This window comes from Rhinolophus sinicus, linkage group LG02, assembly GCF_036562045.2.
Source record: "Rhinolophus sinicus isolate RSC01 linkage group LG02, ASM3656204v1, whole genome shotgun sequence".
In the NCBI taxonomy this organism is placed as follows: domain Eukaryota; kingdom Metazoa; phylum Chordata; class Mammalia; order Chiroptera; family Rhinolophidae; genus Rhinolophus; species Rhinolophus sinicus.
The window spans coordinates 56,912,444-56,932,840 of record NC_133752.1 but is presented as its reverse complement, the minus strand read 5'-3'; the positions used below and the strand labels follow the sequence as shown (position 1 = coordinate 56,932,840).

The following is a 20,397-nucleotide window of genomic DNA, read 5'->3' as shown; positions in this document are numbered from 1 at the left end:
GAATTTTCTGTATAAAGAATCATGTCATCTGCAAAAAGTGACAATTTGAGTTCTTCATTCTCAATTTGGATGCCTTTTATTTCTGTCTCTTGCCTAATAGCGCTGGTTAGGACTTCCAATACTATGTTGAATAACAGTAGCAGACCTCTTCTTAAATCCAATCTTTGCCAGTCTCACTCCCTCTGCAGATATTTTATTTTTCCTGGCACATTTACCTTTACTACATTCAAGAGATAAAAGTTCATCATTTATTATGCACCAAGAACTGTGATAAGCACTAATTCTAATTATTTGTTTGTTGTAAAACTTTTCTAATGTCTTAGAATATGTATAAGCATCAGTTCTAATTCTAGATTTGAAGTTTCTGACATAAGTGCACTAGAATATTGCTTCATTACTACTTTTTTCAACTCTTTTTTATTGCTTTGCATTAATGTTATATTTATGACAATTATTTCCTCTGTTGGATTTTTAACTTTTTGAGGAGACTGCATCTTAGTATTTAGCAATTGGAAACAGATTTTTACATTTTGTAGGTACTTAAATATATGAACATGAAAGATTCTGATGGATACCAGAAGCTTTCTCTATTCTAACGCTTGCTGGTAAATGTAACCAGACTTCTGAAAAAAAGTATGTGTATATATTATATAGGTTTATTATAAAGTTTATTGACATAAAGGATATATAACACACAATTTACAAATAATAATAAAATATGTAATACTCTATATTATAAATTTCATGTAGCCAATTGATTTTCACAGAATTTTTTCATTGATTTTCACCAAACTCTTGTATCCAAACCTGCCCTGTGGTTTCAGTGCATGAACAGGTGTGGTTCCAACATGATGCTGGTTGATCAGTTTATTTACCTTAATAAATAAAGTGGAAAAAAAAAGAAAACAGATCAATGCTGAAACTTCATTTGTTTGTCAGTCATGTGTGGACTTCTTTACTGAATTAGATAACAATTTTCAAATACTGAAAGACTATTTCTCCAGTGTTTTTGTGTTATGATGTAGTATGACATATTACACTTTTAAGTTTAATCCATTTTAGTAACATTTTCATCATAATTAAAAAAAATATCTATCATTAAAAAAACAAATCAAGGCCCAATATTTAATGTTTCCAAAAATAAATAGAAATAATTTTGCTTCTTCTGTTTAAGTACCTGTTGGATATAAATGATATCCAACAGTAGTAGCATAAATTTGAATTTGCTGGTTGAAAATAGTTACTCTTGGCATCTGCTTTTCTTTTGTGCAGATTCATGGATAAGTTGGCCTACCCTATTGCTTTTTCATTTATAGATTATCCATGTAAAAATATAAATTCTACTATGAGGAGAGGGAGGGGACTCTTATTAGAAATTTGGCCCTAATTAGTTATATATATATCTAGGTAAATCATTTTCCTTTCTAGGCCTCTGACTTCTCATCCACAGATGAGATTGAATGAGATGAATGAGATGATCTGTAAGGTTTTCTTCAGATTCTATGATTTGTGGTGATGGTTGATTATTATTCTTACATAGTTACTGCTTCTTCCCATGAAAGTTTGCTAATTCCCCTTCCTGTGATGTCATGCTTAGCCATGCGACCAGTGGTGTCCTTCTCTGTGGGAAGATCATACTTCTCAGCTCAGTGATGTCAGGAGATGTGCATTGGCCAAGAAAATGTAACCAGAAGTTATATGTGCCATTTCTCATCAGAAGCTCTAGGAGCCATTCTAGGCTCTGCTCTCTTTTTTCCCTCTGCCACAATGACAAAGTTTCACACAGAGGCTATTTCTTTACCTAAATCATGAAGGGAAGAGAATGTGGAGCCCATAGCTAACCTCCAGTTGACAAGTAAAGTAACAACATATTTGTTGTAAGCCCCTGAGACTGAGAATTTTGTTATTGCAGCATAATCTAGCAAAAGATGACTGGTATACAAATTCATCAATAATTAAATTTCAGTTCATAGTTAAAAGTTACAATAATTAAAATTTAATATAAAACTCATAAAGGAAATATGCATATGTCTATACACACATTGTGGAAATAAGTTATAAACTTAAAAAGCAAAAATAAATATAACATTTACATTGAAGAAATAGACCTACATATCTACTCAGAATATTCCTTGCAGTTTCTACCTTGAATCCTTGAATGGCTCTTCAAGTTAAAATGAATATTTTTCAAAAGCAATTCTTCATTACTAAGATATTACATGTCTACTCTAAATGGCAATATTCCTTAGAAATTTATGATTTCCAAAGATTAACTCAAGAGCAGAGCTTCTCCTGAAGTAATATGATTTTTTGACTCTGTTATTGTCATTTTAAGGCTGGTTCAAGAAGCTGAAAAGTCTCCAGTCTTACCAATACTTCATTTTTGGCACAAAAATATTGACTCATATTTCTTTTTGCTCCCCTTAGCAAAGGGAACCCGAAAGTTCACTGCTTATGGCAATGACTTATCTCCATGAATTTGTATCTTCAATATCATCAAGATGTCTTTTACAGCAGTTACACTACTTTATGTACTTTTCCTTCATTTACTCACTAACTCTTATTTTTGAAACCAATAATGTCTTTAATATATTTTTGAAAGACAGCTACATGAGGTCTAGAGACTTGTAGTTTTTCACAGTCATGTTTGACTTATGACATTCTCCCCAAATCAGCCCATGATTCTCTGCTTCTGTGTTCAAGGCAAAATATTTCTGAATGACCATCACATACAACTTTTCTTTTTACAGTTTATATAATTCACATGTGATACAATTCACCCATTAAAGTGTACAGTTCAAGGGCTTTTACTATATTATAGAATTATGCATCTATCACCAACATCAATTTTAGAATATTTTCATTATCCTGAAAAAACCCTCACACCATCACCCCTCAATATCCTCATCTTCCCTAGCCCTAGGCAGCTGTTAATCTGCCTTCTGTCTCTATCTATTTGCCCATTTGTTACAATTCATATAAATAGAATCATTTACAATATGTAGTCCTTTGAGACTCTATTTTCCATTTAGTGTAACGTTTTCAAGGTTCACCCATGTTGTGGCATGTATCATGACTTCATTTCTTTTAATTACTGAATAATATTCCATTGTTTGGATATACCACATTTAGTTTATCCATTCATTAGTTGATGGGCATTTGGGTTTCCACATTTTGGATATTATAAATAATGTTGCTATAAACACTTGTGTATACATTTTATGTGAATATGTTTTTATTTCCCTTGGATATATATCTAGGAATAGAACTGCTAGATCATATGGTGACTTTATGTTTAACCATTTGAGGAACTTCCAGACTTTTCCAAAGTGACTCCTCAATTTTACAGTCCTATTAACAATGTGTGAGGGTTCTACTTTCTCCACATTCTCGCTAACGCTTGTTCTTGTCTGTCGTTTTGATTATACTCATCCCAGTGGGTATAAAATGGTATCTCACTTTGGTTTTGATTTCTATTTCCCTATTGGCTAATAAGATTGAGCAGCTTTTCATGTGCTTACCGTGTTTCCCTGAAAATAAGACCTAGCCGGACAATGTGTCTTTTGGAGCAAAAATTAATGTAAAGCCCGGTATTATATTACGTTATATTATATTATATTATACCCAGTCCTATATGATAGTAAAATAAGACCAGGTCTTATAATAATTTTTGCTCCAAAAGATGCATTAGAGCTGATTGTCTGCCTAGGTCTTATTTTCGGGGGAACATGGTATTGACTGCTTCTATGTCTTTTTTGGAGAACTGTCTGTTCAGATCCTTTGCACATTTTAAAATTGGGATATTTGTCTTTGTATTATTGTAATAATTTTTTGTAATATTCTAGGTACAATTTCCTTATCAAATACAAGGTTTGCAAAAAATTTTTCTATTTTATGGGGTGACTTTTCACTTTGTTGATGACATCCTTTGGAGCACAAAATTTTAAATTTTGATGAAGTGCAATTTATTCATTTTATCTTTTGATGCTTGTGCTTTTGGTGTCATATCTAAGAAGCTATTCCCTCATCCAAAGTCACAAAGATTTATGTCTATATTTTATCCTGAAGTTCCTGAAATGAGTTTAATAATTTTTGCTCTTACATTTAGGTCTTTAGTGCATTTGAGTTCATTTTTGTAAGTGGTGTGAGGTAAGGATCCAACCTCATTATTTTGCATGTGGCTATTCAGTTATCCCAGCATCATTTGTTGATAAGACTATTCTTTCGCCATTGAGTAGTCTTTGCACTCTTGCCTAAAATTAGTTGACTATAGATGTATGGGTTTATTTCTGGACTCTCAGTTCTATTACATTAATTTATGTGTCTATCCCTATGCCATTATATTGTCTTGATTACTGTAACTTTAGAATAATCATCCAAATCTTTATCAATTTTGACATTTACACATAATTTTCCTTTGGACTGTACTTAAGAGGTATTTGGTACTGCTATATCCTTTGATTTGGCATTTTATGGTTAAAAGCAATAAAGCATAATGGGTATGGGCACAGGTGTTTAGAGAGACTTGGATTTGAAAGGACTGTACCGCTTCTTAGATGTGTGAACCTGTGTAATCCTTTCTGAGCTCGTTTCCCATCTTAAAATGGGAACAGTAATAGTTACATTAGCGGATTTTTGTGAGGATTAAATGCGCTAATATATATACTCAATAAAAGCAGTCAATAAAGATAGGTTTTATTTTCTTGTACAGAACATCAATTTGCATTGCATGCTCATCACGTGTGCACAGTGCTATTTTTTAGATGTGCAGTGACAGTATATGGACTTATGCTTTAAGAAAATAGCAATAAAATTTCAGGTGTTGGGAACTCATTTTCCAATAAATATGAGGGGAAAAAAAGAAGAAGCCAAAAGAAAAGTAAAGCAAAACTGCCTTTGGGAAAGTGTAGGGAGGAAGAGGCAGAAAGAATCTATGCATGGTCCTACTCCAGGACTCTAAGGAAACTTCTTTCTCCAATAATTCTTTTAAAATAGTTTAAATAGTTAGTCTGTCTGCAAAAGAGGCTTACAGCCTCTTTTGCAGACATCAAGGAATGTACTTTCAAATAACCTCTTGGAATCCCTTTTCAGAACTTGTTATTAAGATAGGCTTTTATGAGAGAGAGCAGGGTAGGTTTCTTTTTAAACTGTTTCAGTCCTAAATCACAATTGCAGTTGTATTTTTAAACTTAAGTTTCAAAAACCCATAAATCTGTTAAAAACAATAATAACAAGAGTTCAGAGGGCATAGGTTAACCATTTTCCAGCATGTAGCAACCAATCTACTGAACTCAGGCAGTAGCAAGCACTCTTACTGCATTGAAAAAAGTCCTGAGCTCCGTTTCTGTTGTATTTGGCAAGACATTTGTTGACAATTTTTTTTTCCAAGTTACTCCTGGGAGGAAATTTCAGTGGCCTCATCCACAAGTAGCTCAAATGAAAAAAAAAAAAAGCATGCTTGGGGTTGTGAACAGTCAGCGATGCAACACGAGGTGGCACTCTTGTCCCAGTGAGTGCTTTGGAGCAGTACATTAGAAAAAGGATGCACAATTTTAAAAGATGTGGTTGGTCTGAATGTCACTGGGAGTCTGCCTGACAGACTGAACAATAACAGGGCCCAGAACCAAAGTTGGGCTAGAAAAAGCAGACTGGTACAACAGGAAAGGGGGTTAAAAAGTAGTACAGCAATAACCTAAGATAAATACATAAGAACAAGTGTCCAGACAGTGCGTTACAGTACACTTATCAGTTACCTTCACTATTTATTTTAATCTTTATAACAATAATCTTTTCACTGTTACTCTATACACATGCTTCAAACAAATATTAGATAATGACTTTTTCATGTAGAGATAATGGCTTCACATGGTCTTTAGGATAAAATGTGTCCCCTGCTTCATGTTCCATTAATATTCACCCTTTCTTCATTACTGAAATGTCTGAAGTTCCTGAAATGCATCCTGCTCTCTTGCATCTGCATTTCTGTATATGACAGCATTCTGCCTAGAACATTCTTTGTGCTTTCATCTGCATGGATGATTCCTACTCCTCCTTTCTGAGTCAATATAGATATCACCTCCTCCTGGAAGTCTTCCTTGACCACTGGGCAGGAATGTGAGGATTTAAATATATATGTAAAATACCTAACAGTGTGCTAACAAATGTAATCTATTATTGTCATACAAATTCAATCATTTTAGTCTATTCACATACCAATCATTTTAATTTATTTATTCACAAGTATGTACTATTTTCTTGATTCATCTACAGGTCTATTATGTTTTTATTGTTAGGTAATGACCAGAATGCTAGTTAATGTTTCCAGAGTGGAATCTTCTCCTTCATGCCAGTATAAGATGACATTTTCTGTTTTGTTTTCAGTGTTCTTCCTGATTAATTCATTCAATAAACACTTTCTCAGTTCCTATGTACAGGTGCTGCTCTGAGCATTGGGAACACAGGGTATAAGAATGGATAGCACAATGGAGAAACTTATTGAATAGTGAGTCTTAATATTTTATTCTTTAAAATTTCGAGATTAAATTGTATCATTGCTATGGGGAAAATCTGGTAATAATAATATTTTTTTCCTGCATTATAACCGATATATTATTGTCTGCTATTTTCTAACTACAGTTTAAATTAGTAATTCCCAAATGCATTGACCCTTGCCCACAGTAAATCTTTTAGCCCTCTTTGCTAGTTAACACTGCCTCAAAAGATCTTCTTGATATCCATTATTATATCTTTGTATTAAAAAGCAAACAAACAAAAACCACTAGAGGACCCTGATGGTAATCATAAAATGTGTCATTTTTCAAGATCTTATGCATAATTGTGAATTAAGGGGTTTGTGTCTAGTCAGAATCCTGGTAAGAATTAGAAGGAACCTCAAAATAGGCAATTTGAGAAGAGGACTGCTTACAAACGTGTGGGCAGAGTTTAGAACAGCAAACTACCTCAGAGCTGGCAAAATGCGGAGATAGTACTCTTCCTGGGCCTCAAGAAACAAGAGGAGGGAGCAGATTCCGGAACTCAGAGAGGGTACCTGGAGGAAGAGGCCTGCCTGACCAGAGCTGAAGCTTTCCACAGAGAGATACAGCCAATCCATGGAGACCAGCAGGCAGGGAATCTGGGAAGTTACTGTCCTCACTTCAGTTTCCTTCCAACTCCAACTGGCCACCTGGGCTTCCCATTGCCAGAACTCCCTGGAATCTACAGGGCAAAGGATTCAGTAGATAGAGTCCACGAAGATCAGCTTCCTGTGACATAGTTGAGGCTGGAATAGGCCATAGTGCGGATCTGGAGAAGCAAGTAGAAAAAACTCAGCACAGGCCATAACTTGTCCATAAACTGGGAGGCATAGTGATTTTTTTTTTTTTTTTAATACAAGGAATGTGAATTTATTCCTACATGTTTTGTCATGTCTACAAGTTAGTCAGTCCCCTTTTCATGAAAGAATATTCTCTCGTCCTACTTTTCCATCCCAAGTTCATTCAGTCAATGTTTACTGAATCCTTGGGGCAGGTTCTAGAGGTACAGAAATAAAGACACAGCATTCAGTCTCAAGGATCACACCATTGGGGTGGGGGAAATAAAAGAAATAAACAAACCATCACCCAATGGAGTACCGTAAGTACAATGAATTAGAAGAAAGGACAAGGAAAATGGTAGCTTACAGACAGTGTGGCTACCCCAGATTATAGGTGGTCTGGGAGGGCTTCCTGGAGGAGATTTCAGTGGACTCCTTGGTCAAGTGTAATTATTTAGTTTCCCCTTTATTTTATGTCTATTTAACTCTTATTTAACCCTTCGAAGATCTATAGTAGATTATGTTTCTATGAGTTTTTTCTTTCTTGCTTCTTTTCCAATTTCACCTTCCTAACTTTTAAAAATGCAACGTGTGTGTGTATGTGTGTGTGTATTTATTTATTTATTTATTTTAAGTTCTTTTTAAAATGAGATATAATTGACATATAACATTATATTAGTTTCAGGTGTATAACATAATGATTTGATGTTTATATATATTGCAAAATGATTAATACAATAAGTCTAATATCTATCACTACCTATATAATTACAAAATGTTTTTGTCTTCTGGTGAGAACTGTTAAGATCTACTCTCTTAGCAATTTTCAAATAAACAATATAGTCTTACTAACTATAGTCACTGTGTTGTACATTAATTATATTCCCATGACTTATTTTATAGGTGGAAGTTTGTATTTTCTAACCCTTTTCTCCCATTCTCTACTCCCTTCCGTATCTGCCACCTCTGGCAACTAACAATTTGTTCTTTATACTCATGAGCCTGTTTTTTTTTTCCTGTCTTTATTTTTATTTTTGGTTGGTCGTTTTGCTTTTTTTTTTTTCTTTTAAAGATTCCACAAATAAATAAGTAAGATCATATGGTATTAATCTTTCACATAGCATAATACCCTCAAGGTCCATTCATGTCACAAATGGCAAAACTGTCTTCTTCTTTATGGCTGAATATATTCCATTGTATAACATATACCACATTTTCTTTATCCAGTCATCGGTTGATGGACACTTAACGTTGCTTCTATATCTTGGCTATTGTCAATAATCTACAATGAACATGGGGTGCAGATATCTTTTTGAGTTAGTGTTTTCATTTTCATCACATAAACACCTAGAAGTGGAATTGCTAAATCATATGGTAGTTCTATTTTTAACTTAAGGAGCTTCCATACTGGTTTTCTTAGTGAATGCACCAGTTTACATTCTTACCAACAGTGGACAAGGGTTTCCTTTTCTCCACATTTTGCCAGTGCTTGTTATCTCTTGTCTTTTTGGTAATAGGCATTCCAATACATGTGAAGTGATATCTCATTGTAGTTTTGACTTGCATTTCACTGATGATTAGTGATATATAGGTATACATGTACCTGTTGGCCATCTGTATGTCTTTTTGAAAAAAAAGTCTATTTATGTCTTTTGCCTATTTAAAAATTGGATTGTTTGTTTTGTGCTATTGAGTTGTATGAGTTCTTTATATATTTTGGGTATCAACCCCTTATCAGATATATGATTTACAAATATTTTCTCCCATTCTTCAGGTTGTCCTTTCATTTTGTTGATGGTTTCTTTAGCTGTGCAGAAGCTTTTTTGTTTGATGTAGTCTCACTTGTTTATTTTTGCTATTGTTACCTTTATAATTGGTGTCAAACACCCTGCCGCCCCCACCCCAAAAAAAAGTCATTGCCAAAACCTATGTCAAAGGCCTTACGCTCTAAGTTTTAATCTAGGAGTTTTATGATTTCAGGTCATGTGTTCAAGTCTTTAATCCATTTTGAGTTATTTTTTTGTATGTGGTATACGATAGCGGTCCAGTTTCACTTTTTTGCATGTGGTTGTCTAGGTTTTCCAACACCATTTATTGAAGAGACTGTTCTTCCCTATTGTATATTCTTGGCTCCTTTGTCATAAATTAATTGACCATATGTGTGTATGGGTTTTTTTCTGGGCTCTCTATTCTGTTTCATTGATATATGTATCTGTTATACCAATAACATACTGTTTGATTCCTGTAACTTTGTAATACAGTTTGAAATCAGGAAGTACGATACCTCCAGCTTTGTTCTTCTTTCTCAGATTACTTTGGCTATTCAGGGTCTTTTATGGCTCCATATAAATTTTAGGATTTTTTTTTTATTTCTATGAAAAATGCCATTGGAATTTTTATAGGGATTGCATTGAATATGTAGACAGCTTTGGATAGTATGGACATTTTAACAGCATCTATTCCTCCAATTCATGAGCACAGAATATTTTTTCATTTATTTGTGTCTTCTTCAATTTATTTCATTATCGTCTTATAGTTTTCAGTGTATACATGTCTTTCACCTCCTTGGTTAAATTTATTCCTAGGTACTTAATTTTTCTGGTGCAATTGTAAAATGGGATTGTTTTCTTAATTTACCTTTCTGATAGTTCATTATTAGTATATAGAAACACAACAAATTTTTGCATACTGATTCATGTATATCGAATTTTACTGAATTTGTTCACCTTAATGCTTAATTATGCTTTATTAGTGCCTTAAAATGAATATCAACAATTTGTATTTCACAAATTGCTGGACCAATCTCTGGAACTGTTTTTATCATTCTGTATTTGGAATGACCATTGTGATCTTATATTTTTACTGATATTTTGGGGAAACTTGAGTGTTTTTGGCGTTATTTAATTAGGAGCTGAGTGAAAGACATTCTATATGGTGATATTTACTTATGTAAGTACTCAAGGAACTAGAATGAATAGGGGGACCCTATCTGTATAAGACATGTTTTTGTATGTATTTAACTTTTAATACTCTCATGAACCACACCATGAACATAAATTTTTGGGCACATCTTTAAATTCGGTCTCAGGAAAAATTACAAAGTGTGGATTACCATGCCAAATGGTATGAACATTTTTATGGCTCTTGATACATATAGCCACATTGCCTTCAGAAAGATTTTATACTATTATGTATACAAATGTCACATGCTTTCACTGTCACTATGCATAGTACAGTTTTGACATATTCTAATTTTTGCTTGTTGTATTCTGTTAGCTGGCTGTCATGTCAGCTTCACTCTAGCAATGGCCTTTTATCCTGGCAACAACAATTGGTTTCAGTTTCCATCTTTAAATAATGCCAGAACTAGACTTATTGTGCTGTCTTAGAAATAGGAGTACCTATAGTCATACCCTCTCCTCAGATGTCTGGGTCCCCGTTTCCACCAGAATTCACTAAACTATTCTTCTATTTTGTGCATGTTTGAAGTTTACTATCACATGTTCTGATAATCTCACATTTTTCCTTTTTTATTTTATTTATTTATTTTTTTAGTTCATTTTCCAATGGTGTTAGAGTTTTTCTAAATTGTAAGAGCTAAATCTCCTGGTTTTTCATGCCTGGAGGCAGAAACCCCCATTATTATAATTTTTTTTTCATCTCTGTGGTAAATTTGGTTATGTGTTCTTTTTTTAATTAAAACGGGATCAAATATATGGTGATGAAAGGAGAACTGACTCTGGGTGGTGAACACACAATGTGATATATAGATGATGTATTACAGAATTGTACACCTGAAACCTATGTAACTTTACTAACCTTTGCCACTCCAATAAACTTGAGTAAAGTTTATTTCTCATGCTTTCTCATTTTTATTTTCTTGATCAATTATGCCAGGGTTTAAAAATTTTGTTAATATTTTTAAAGAACCATGTTTTGTATGTAATGAATTCCTCTTGTTTTATCTTTGCTATTCCACCAACTTCTGCCTTATCTACATTGCTTCTTTTTCATATATATTAGTCCTCCTCCTGCTTTCTAATTTCCTTTTGAAGCCCCCTGACAGATATTAACAGGAATTAGCTTACCAAGAAGAAATGTAATTTTCAAAGACCTATTTCAAGCTTTACAAAATACAGAAAAGAAGAATGGGTTGGGAACTGAGAGACAATCACTTAAGAACCAACTAATATGGTCCAAGTAATAATATATTTTGGGAATTTAACTTTTCTTTTCCAGGAGAGAAAAATACAAAATTCATTTTTTTCTCCCTTTATTGTCCTCTCCTTTTTCCTCCTCCTCCTTTTTTTTTTTTTTTTTTTTTTTAATTATGGCTTTAGGTACAGGTAAAATAATGGTTATATATAGAAGACTGGAAAGATTATGCTATGCAAAACTTCCTCAGTATACATTGCATTCTTTTTTGAAATTTTATTTCATTTTTTTTTTACTAAATTTATTGGGGTGACATTGGTTAGTAAATTTATATAGGTTTCAAGTGTACATTTTTGTAATACATCATCTACATATTGCACTATATGTTCACTACCCGGAGTCAATTCTTCCATCGCCATATATTTGACCCCATTTTCCCTCTTTTACTATCTCCCCTTCCCTTCCAGTAACCACTAAACTGTTGTCTGTGTCTATGACTTTTTGTTTCTTTCTTTGTCTTGTTCCTTTGTTGCTTTCAGTTTTATATTCCACATATGAGTGAAGTTATATAGTTCTCGGCTTTTTCTGCCTGACTTTTTTGCTTAGCCTGATAATCTCAAGATCTATCCATGTTGTCGCAAATGGCAGTATTTCATCTTTTTTATGGCCAAGTAATATTCCATTGTATGTTTGTACCACATCATCTTTATCCAGTTGTCTATCAAAGGACACTTTGGTTGTTTCTATGTCTTGGCCACCATGAATAATGCTGCAATGAACACAGGGGTACATATATCTTTACGGATAAATGTTTTCAGATTTTTTGGGTAGATACCCAGAAAAGGGATTGCTGGGTTGTAAATACATTGCATTCTTGGAATACTACATTTGCTGCAAGATTTAATGAACTGCTCTTACACTAACAGCCTGGGGAATGCTAAGAGCCAGGTGCTTAAGTCAGATGTGGTCTGAATCCTGGCTTACTTTCTAGCTAGGTCTATGGCCTTGGATAAGTTACCTAACTCTCCAAGGTTCAATTTCCTTATTTGCTATGAGGGTTAAATAAAATATTACCTGTAAAACTTAGTGCTTGGCACTGATTAGTGCTCAGTAAATGCTAGCTTTTTATTACAATTACACATATCCAACCCCATGGAATATATTTTTTTCTCGTATAAAACACTGTAGAAATGCCTATCATCTCATCTATTAATGCCCTAAAGTCCAAAGGTAGAAGAACTTAATGTTCAAAAGCTACCATGGCCGTGGAGTGAACATTACACGAAAAACCAAATATTTGGATAAACATCAAGAAAGCCAGAGGTGTTTGAAATGTTTGCTGGCTGACAAAGTAATTTGAGTTGCTTAATGTTACACAAAGGCAATGCAAAACAGTCTCTTCAGATGTGTAATATCTTTACCTTTTAAATTCTTTCTTAGGTACCTAAGAATTAGGGAACTAGGATTTTTTTAAATCATAAGTGTATGAGTTATACACTCACCATGATGGATTTTTGATTTCTAAAAATGAAAGAATAAAATTTTACAGTATTTTTTATTTTATATGAATTGCACTACTTGTGAATTTCTTGCCTTACAATTTATATACCACTTGAAACGTATTAGACATTTAAATAATTGTCTGCAAGAAGTGGCAGCAATTCTTCCAGACTCGCGGCCCGTATCGAAACTAGGTAGCTTTCTTTGCATAAGCCTTAGTTCAATTCCATTCCACAAACTTAATCTGAGCACCTAAAACAGGCCAAAGAATTTTGCAAACAGGAATGGCATCCATGAACCAAAAGGCTACATGTACATGTATTGCTGGAAAAAGACAGCAGAGCATACCAAATGAGATTATCATTTTAGTAAAAGAATGACAGCAGTGTACTAGATGTCTGCCTCGGTTCAAAAACAAAACTGATGCTTAATCTGGTTACAATGGCAACAACATCTGATTTTTGATAATACTCTAGACTCGAGAAAAACTTCGAGGCATTATTATTATTATCATTTTTACAAGATTAGTTATTTTAATACATAGATTTTATAAAATCAATCTGCAAATCCTTAGGAAGGGATTAGCTGGGCAAACATAATTTGCTAATAGATAATTAATGTATAACTTTTTTGGTTAATTAAAGCTAATGTTCCTAAAAAAAATTTCATGCCTTTCTTTTGAGTACTCTGTGGTATTTTCTAACTGGTTTTCTTTCTTCTCCTTATCACTTCACTGCTAAACTTACTGTTTCTTTTTTAAAAATCAAATTCTGATTTCCATTAAGCTTGTGGGATTGCTACTAATTGGACACTTTCAAGAATTATCATTTCAGTTGCCTTTGAATTGTGAGTCACAACTAATAGTGTTAAAATAACATTAATACACTCTAACCTTGTCTGCCTACCTGCACGGTGGTGTGAGCGAGGCTGATGATAATCTATCTTCTGGTTTTACAGATTCTGATTGAGGCTTAGATAGGTTCTGAAACTCATCAAATTGCAGAGCAATTTACAGAAGAACAGAGATTAAAAGTCAGGTTCCCCAATTCCCTGTTCAATCCCTTTTGTATATTCAACAGAATTTTTTCATCATTTGAATAGTGTTATACAGCCTTCCCACACACCCTAGAGAGCAAATAAGAGATTTAAGTATTCTAAAGTGTTTGGTTTCACTGTCAAAATATATTTGCATCATTTATCTTTTGAAAATTTTCATGGAGTGTGTTTCATAGAAGCAAGAATGCTTTAACTTTGTTGTAAGAAGCCATCTGGAGCTCTTGGTATACATTGTGCAATGGTAAACACTGGAAATCACTTGTAATTTGGCGAGACACCAGATGGAATGAAAACAAAACAAAACAAAACAAAGAGGTTAGGAAATTACATTAAGAAAGTCCTTAGACTATATTTTTTCAATTTTAAAAATCATATTTCTCTATAGAAGTGCTATAGCTACATTATAGAAAATCTGGAAACTCCAGTAGGAAAAAAATTCTGGTTGAATTCTAGAAATGTAATCATATCACTATTTAGCTTTCTAGTTTACACTCTCTCCCCCATATATCTATTTTTGAAAAAACATAGTTATACTCACAGTTCACATATAATTTCCATTTTGATTTTCTTTTACTTAACATTATAACATCATGAGCATTATACTTTCAAATGAGAAAATTCAAAAGGAAAAGTTAAATTTCTCAAATACTGTTGTTTAATGTGAGCTAGTTATAAACTGATCACGGAAAGGGTGATATTTTTAATATGAAAGACCTTTAAGTGAAAGTTGTTAAACTAAATTGAGAACATATGTATAAAATAGTGCTTACTGTTAAAAATGAAACAAAAATTATATCTTATGTAAAGCACTTAACAATAAAACCATCAGTTTTTTAATTTGGTGGTTTTCCCATATTCCAGGAGAGTTTGTTTTTTTTCCTTGTGCATTTCTATGCTCAAAATTTTCTTCTTAGTTAGCTTAAGACATCTAACTGCTATTTTGGGGGAGTTGGTAGAATTTTGACTTATAGAGGTACTGTAAAGGGAAATAAAAATGATATGCTATCTGGATTTTGCTTTAAAATTGTCCAGAAGAAAAAGATGAGTAATGGATGAAACAATATCATAAAATGTTGATATTTTCTTAAACTGGGTGGTGCATATATTTTACTATTCTCCTATTGTGTAATTTTGCAAATTTTAAATAAAAAGCAAAAACAAAGTAGAGTGGTATAACTTCTGTCTTCCAAGAAAAAAATTCTTATAATAGCTTCGGAATCTAGGTTTTGTGGAGGATAAAACATAGTTTTCCAAATTGCTTAGTTCCCATTAATATTAAGAATAAGAACCGGGAGGCAGCAAAACGGACGCGGGATTCTTCTGCAGAACAAGTGCAGAACAGGATAATCGGTTCAGCAACAAACAGAAGAAGCTACTGAAGCAGCTGAAATTTGCTGAATGCCTAGAAAAAAAGGTGGACATGAACACAGTAAATTTGGAGGTTATAAAGCTTCGGAGAACAAAACGAGTAACGGAAATCCTTGGGTTTGAAGATGATGTTGTGATTGAGTTTATTTTCAACCAGCTGGAAGGGAAGAATCCAGACTCCAAAATGATGCAAATCAACCTGACTGGGTTTTTGAAGGGAAAAAATGCTAGAGAATTTATGGGAGAACTGTGGCCCCTGCTCTTAAGTGCACAGGAAAACATCGCTGGAATTTCTTCTGCTTTCTTAGAATTGAAGAAAGAAGAAATAAAACAGAGACAGATTGAACAAGAAAAGTTGGCATCTTTGAAAAAGCAAGATGCAGACGAGGATAAGAGGGATAAGGAAGAAAAAGAAAGCAGCAGAGAAAAACGGGAGAGGTCTCGAAGTCCAAGAAGAACCAAGAGCCGGAGTCCTTCCCCTGCTCCAGAAAAGAAGGAAAAAACTCCAGAGCTCCCAGAACCATCATCGAAAGTAAAAGAACCTTCAGTACAAGAGGCCACTTCTACTAGTGATATCCTGAAAGTTCCCAAGCCAGAACCTGTACCAGAACCTAAAGAACCTTCTCTGGAGAAAAATTCCAAAAAAGAAAAGGAAAAGGAGAAGACCCTACCAAGATCTTGTTCACGGTCTAAATCAAGATCCTGGACACGCTCTCGCTCTCCTTCTCGTGTTCAACCTAGGCGGCGCCATAGGTCCAGATCAAGATCATACTCACCAAGAAGGCGACCAAGTCCAAGAAGACGACCATCTCCTCGCAGAAGAACTCCACCAAGACGAATGCCTTCTCCACCAAGGCATAGAAGGAGTAGATCTCCAGTACGACGAAGAAGGCCAGCATCCTTGTCCGGGCAGTAGCTCATCACCCTCTTGCTCTTGTTCCCGGTCACCGCCAAAGAAGCCTCCTAACAGGGCGCCCAGCCCGCCTCGGAAATCTCCTAGGTTGTCTCCTTCAGCAAGTCCTCCGAGGCGAAGGCATTGCCATCACCTCCAGCAACTCCACCGCCAGAAACTCGTCATTCCCCAACACCCCAGCAGTCAAACCGAACAAGAAAAAGTCGTATTTCTGTCTCTCCAGGGAGAACTTCAGGTAAAGTGACAAACCATAAAGGTACTGAGAAAAGAGAGTCCCCTTCACCAGCACCCAAGCCTAGAAAAGTAGAGTTATCTGAATCAGAAAGGATAAAGGTGGCAAAATGGCTGCAGCAGAGTCTGTGCAGCAAAGACGCCAATGCAGACGACAGAACCAGCAATCTTCATCTGATTCTGGCTCCTCCTCTTCCTCAGAAGATGAGCGACCAAAGAGGTCCCATGCGAAGAATGGTGAGGTAGGCAGGCGGCGGAGACATTCCCCTTCCCGGAGTGCCTCTCCATCACCTCGAAAGCTCCAGAAAGAGACTTCCCCTCGTGGTAGACGGAGGAGAAGTCCCTCCCCACCACCCCCAGAAGACGATGTTCTCCTTCCCTTGCTTTTCCTTCTCGCGGAAGGACTCCTGCTCCTCCCCCACGACGACGCTCACCGTCTCCGAGAAGATGCTCTCCTCCAAGACAAAGGAGATATTCTCCTTCCCCTCCTCCAAAGAGAAGAACGGCGTCTCCCCCACCTCCTCCTAAACGACGGGCATCACCATCTCCACCACCAAAGCATTGGGTCTCCCATTCTCCGCCTCCCAAACAAAGAAGCTCCCCAGTCACCAAGAGACGTTCGCCTTCATTGTCATCAAAGCATAGGAAAGGGTCTTCCCGGAGCCGATCTACCCGGGAGGCCCGGTCACCACAACCAAACCAACGGCATTCGCCCTCCCCACGGCCTCGAGCTCCTCAGACCTCCTCAAGTCCTCCACCTGTTCGAAGAGGAGCGTCATCATCACCCCAAAGAAGGCAGTCCCCGTCTCCAAGTACTAGACCTATTAGGAGAGTCTCCAGGACTCCGGAACCCAAAAAGACAAAAAAGGCTGCCTCACCAAGCCCGCAGTCCGTAAGGAGGGTCTCATCCTCCCGATCTGTCTCAGGATCTCCTGAGCCAGCAGCTAAACCTCCCCCCACCCCCCGCACCTCCATCTCCTGTCCAGTCTCAGTCACCCTCTACCAACTGGTCCCCAGCGGTACCGGTCAAAAAGGCTAAAAGCCTGACACCAAGCCGATCACCGGCAAGGAATTCGGACCAAGAAGGAGGTGGAAAGAAAAAGAAGAAGAAGAAGGACAAGAAACACAAAAAACACAAGAAGGAAAAGGCTGTGGCTGTAGCTGCTGCAGCTACTGTAACCCCTGCAACCATCGCTGCCCCCAGGACCACATCAGCACAGGAAGAACCGGAGGCAGAGCCAGAGCCGAAGAAGGAGACGGAAAGTGAAGCTGAAGATAACCTTGATGACTTAGAAAAGCACCTGCGTGAAAAGGCCCTGAGATCAATGCAAAAGGCTCAAGTGTCACCACAGTCTTAGGTGGAAATGTTTGTTATGATGTAAATTTTATTTGGTTTGTAGTCAATTCAATTTCAAAATTGCTAAAATGTGTTTGAGCTTTAGACTATAACATTTGTTGTAATAATTGCTAGGTTGAAGTTCACCATGTAAAAAAGGGCATGGATTTACATTGCAAAAGGTGTCCACAGTGTATTAGTGACATTCTTTCATTGACAGCTGATATCAATTCATTTAGAGTGAAATATTTTAAGCCAAAAAAAAAAAATTCCCTTTTTAAAAAAGGGGGTTTAAATACTGTTGGCATTCTTATGGTTTCTTTAAATGCCCCTGGCTATTCCCAGAGGTTTTCCTTTTTTTTTCTCTTTTCTCCCCCCGCCCCTTTTTTCCTTTTTCTTGTTTGAGTCTTAGCACCCATTTAAGTTATGATGCTTCTAACCTTGTATGGTTTGCAAGCTTGCCCAGAAAGACCACAAAAGCATAAATGAATATTTTAATGCCACAATCTTTCCTGTTGCCTGTGGAGTCACTGCTGAAATGAATCTGGATTTGAGCTCTAGGATGAGATGGAAAATGAAAGCATGTTGTTTGCCAGGACACTGGGTTTACATTGATGTGTAACAAGTTGATTTGGAACACTGGAATTTCATTCTATTCTGTTGTGTTTTTTTGTAAAGGCAATTTACTAGTCCCAGGAAGCATCCTTGAGTTATATAAAATTTTGTTTCATGAAATGTCATGGCTCCATTCATAATTTTGTCTTATTTTCCCAATCGGTATATACAACTTCCAGAGCTCTTGTATTCATAAGGCTGGAAGGGCCCAGACTTTGAAATAGTGTCTTGTTTTCACTGTTTTTGTTTTTTTGTTTTGTTTTATTTCGTTTTTTTGAAACTAAAGCTATATAAAGCCTTGCGGATTAAACAGAATACATTTCTAAATTGAAAAAAAAAAGAATAAGAACCGGATCTGAGGGACTTGGACCATAGAGTTTCTTTCCAGCTTTGTAATGATGACGCCTAGGCCATACAGCTTGCTATTTTAAGGCAGAAGAGGGATTTGAAGAAAGAGGAAAGCCGGGGTTTGCCAATTCTGTCCCATGGAGATTGTGGGAAGTAGACAGAGCAAAAGAGCCACGAGATACAGATGTCCTGCCCTCCCCTCTCTAGGCTGAAATCCTGGTAGGGAGAAGTGTTAGGTAAATTGAGGGCATGTGTGCATTTATTCTGGTGAATGGGTGCTGAGAGCAGATGGGTTTTTGCCCCATTCCTCTGGTCTGCGGCACATCCCCCACTCTGCAGGGAGGCCCTGCTCCACCATTAGGTGGCCCTAACAGAGTAAAGGGTAGGGCAGGGTGGATGGGCAGGCACACAATATGCTTCACACTCCTGTTGCTTCCTCTCGCTTACCCTCCATGCCCCCTCCTTTCTACAAGCTGTATACTCAGGGACACACAGCAAAGTGTCCAGAAATGGGTCCTTACCAACTATACTTCAGGGGCAGTGCATATGTGAAGGCAAGTACAAGTGCAGACTTCTTACTTTCCCCAGTGCCGGGAGAATACATGAGCCATCTCCATTCTCACAGCTTAATGCCATTCAGGGAAAGATGCTGGGGGTGGGGGTCACTTGAAAGTATAAACATTTAAACAAAATAAAACAAAAATGACTGAGTTATACAGCAGATTATTTAAAGTAGGTGAGATAAATGTACTGTTATAGACTGAATTGTGTTCCCCACCAAAATTCTTTTGTTGAAGCCATAACCTTCAATATGCTCATATATGCAGATGGGACTTTTGGGAGGTAATTGAGTTTAGATAAGGACATAATGATGGGACCGTCATAATTAGATTAGTGGCCTTATAAGAAGAGATATCAGAGTGCCTCTCTCTCTCTCTCTCCTATGAAAATAGCAAGAAGGTGAAAATCTGCAAGCCAGAAAGATAGGTTCTTAACAGAACCTGACCATGCTGGAGCCCTATCGTACTTTCGGTCCCCCAAACTGTGAGAAAATAGATTTATTCTTTAAGCCACCCAATCTATGGTGTTCTGCTACGGCAGCCTGAACTGACTAATACAGATGCTATAATTCAAAAGTAAAAAACTTACCTTTCTCTACTACTCAGTGATGAAAGTATTCATGACAGTTATGGAAAACAAAAAATGCTGTATACTTTTGTCATGCATCTGAGAATAGTGAGAATAATTTTTTAATGCCACTATAGTAACATACATATGTGGTCATTATTCCAAACAATGCAAAATAAATAGTTCAACAATCAAGTAAGCTATTCTCTAACCTAGCCTCTGGGATTCCATTCTACCACCCCAGAAATTATTTTTCCAGAAATATTCTTTTTATGTAAGAATATGTATCTGTGGGAGAGACTCCCAGTTCTTCAATACCCAACTCGCCCTTCTTTCTTTAATAATAGACTCCCAAGTTTAGCTGGGCATACCTAGCTAATAACTGGATTTTTAGCCTACCTTGGGACAATGTTTGCCTGTGTGGTGAAGTTCTTG

General features: G+C 36.1%; 1 protein-coding gene across 1 annotated transcript in view; it reads left to right on the top strand.

Annotated features, from left to right (window-relative positions):
• Positions 1-18,606, top strand: part of LOC109435445 (serine/arginine repetitive matrix protein 1) — a 64,698-nt gene extending 46,092 nt beyond the window's left edge. Inside the window, 6 exon segments of the mRNA XM_074324813.1 lie at positions 15,310-16,297; positions 16,299-16,426; positions 16,429-16,626; positions 16,629-16,889; positions 16,892-17,490; positions 17,492-18,606. Of these exon segments, the coding sequence (XP_074180914.1) occupies positions 15,310-16,297; positions 16,299-16,426; positions 16,429-16,626; positions 16,629-16,889; positions 16,892-17,490; positions 17,492-17,893 (2,576 nt within the window). The 3' untranslated portion in view covers positions 17,894-18,606.
• The last annotated feature ends 1,791 nt before the right edge of the window (positions 18,607-20,397 follow it).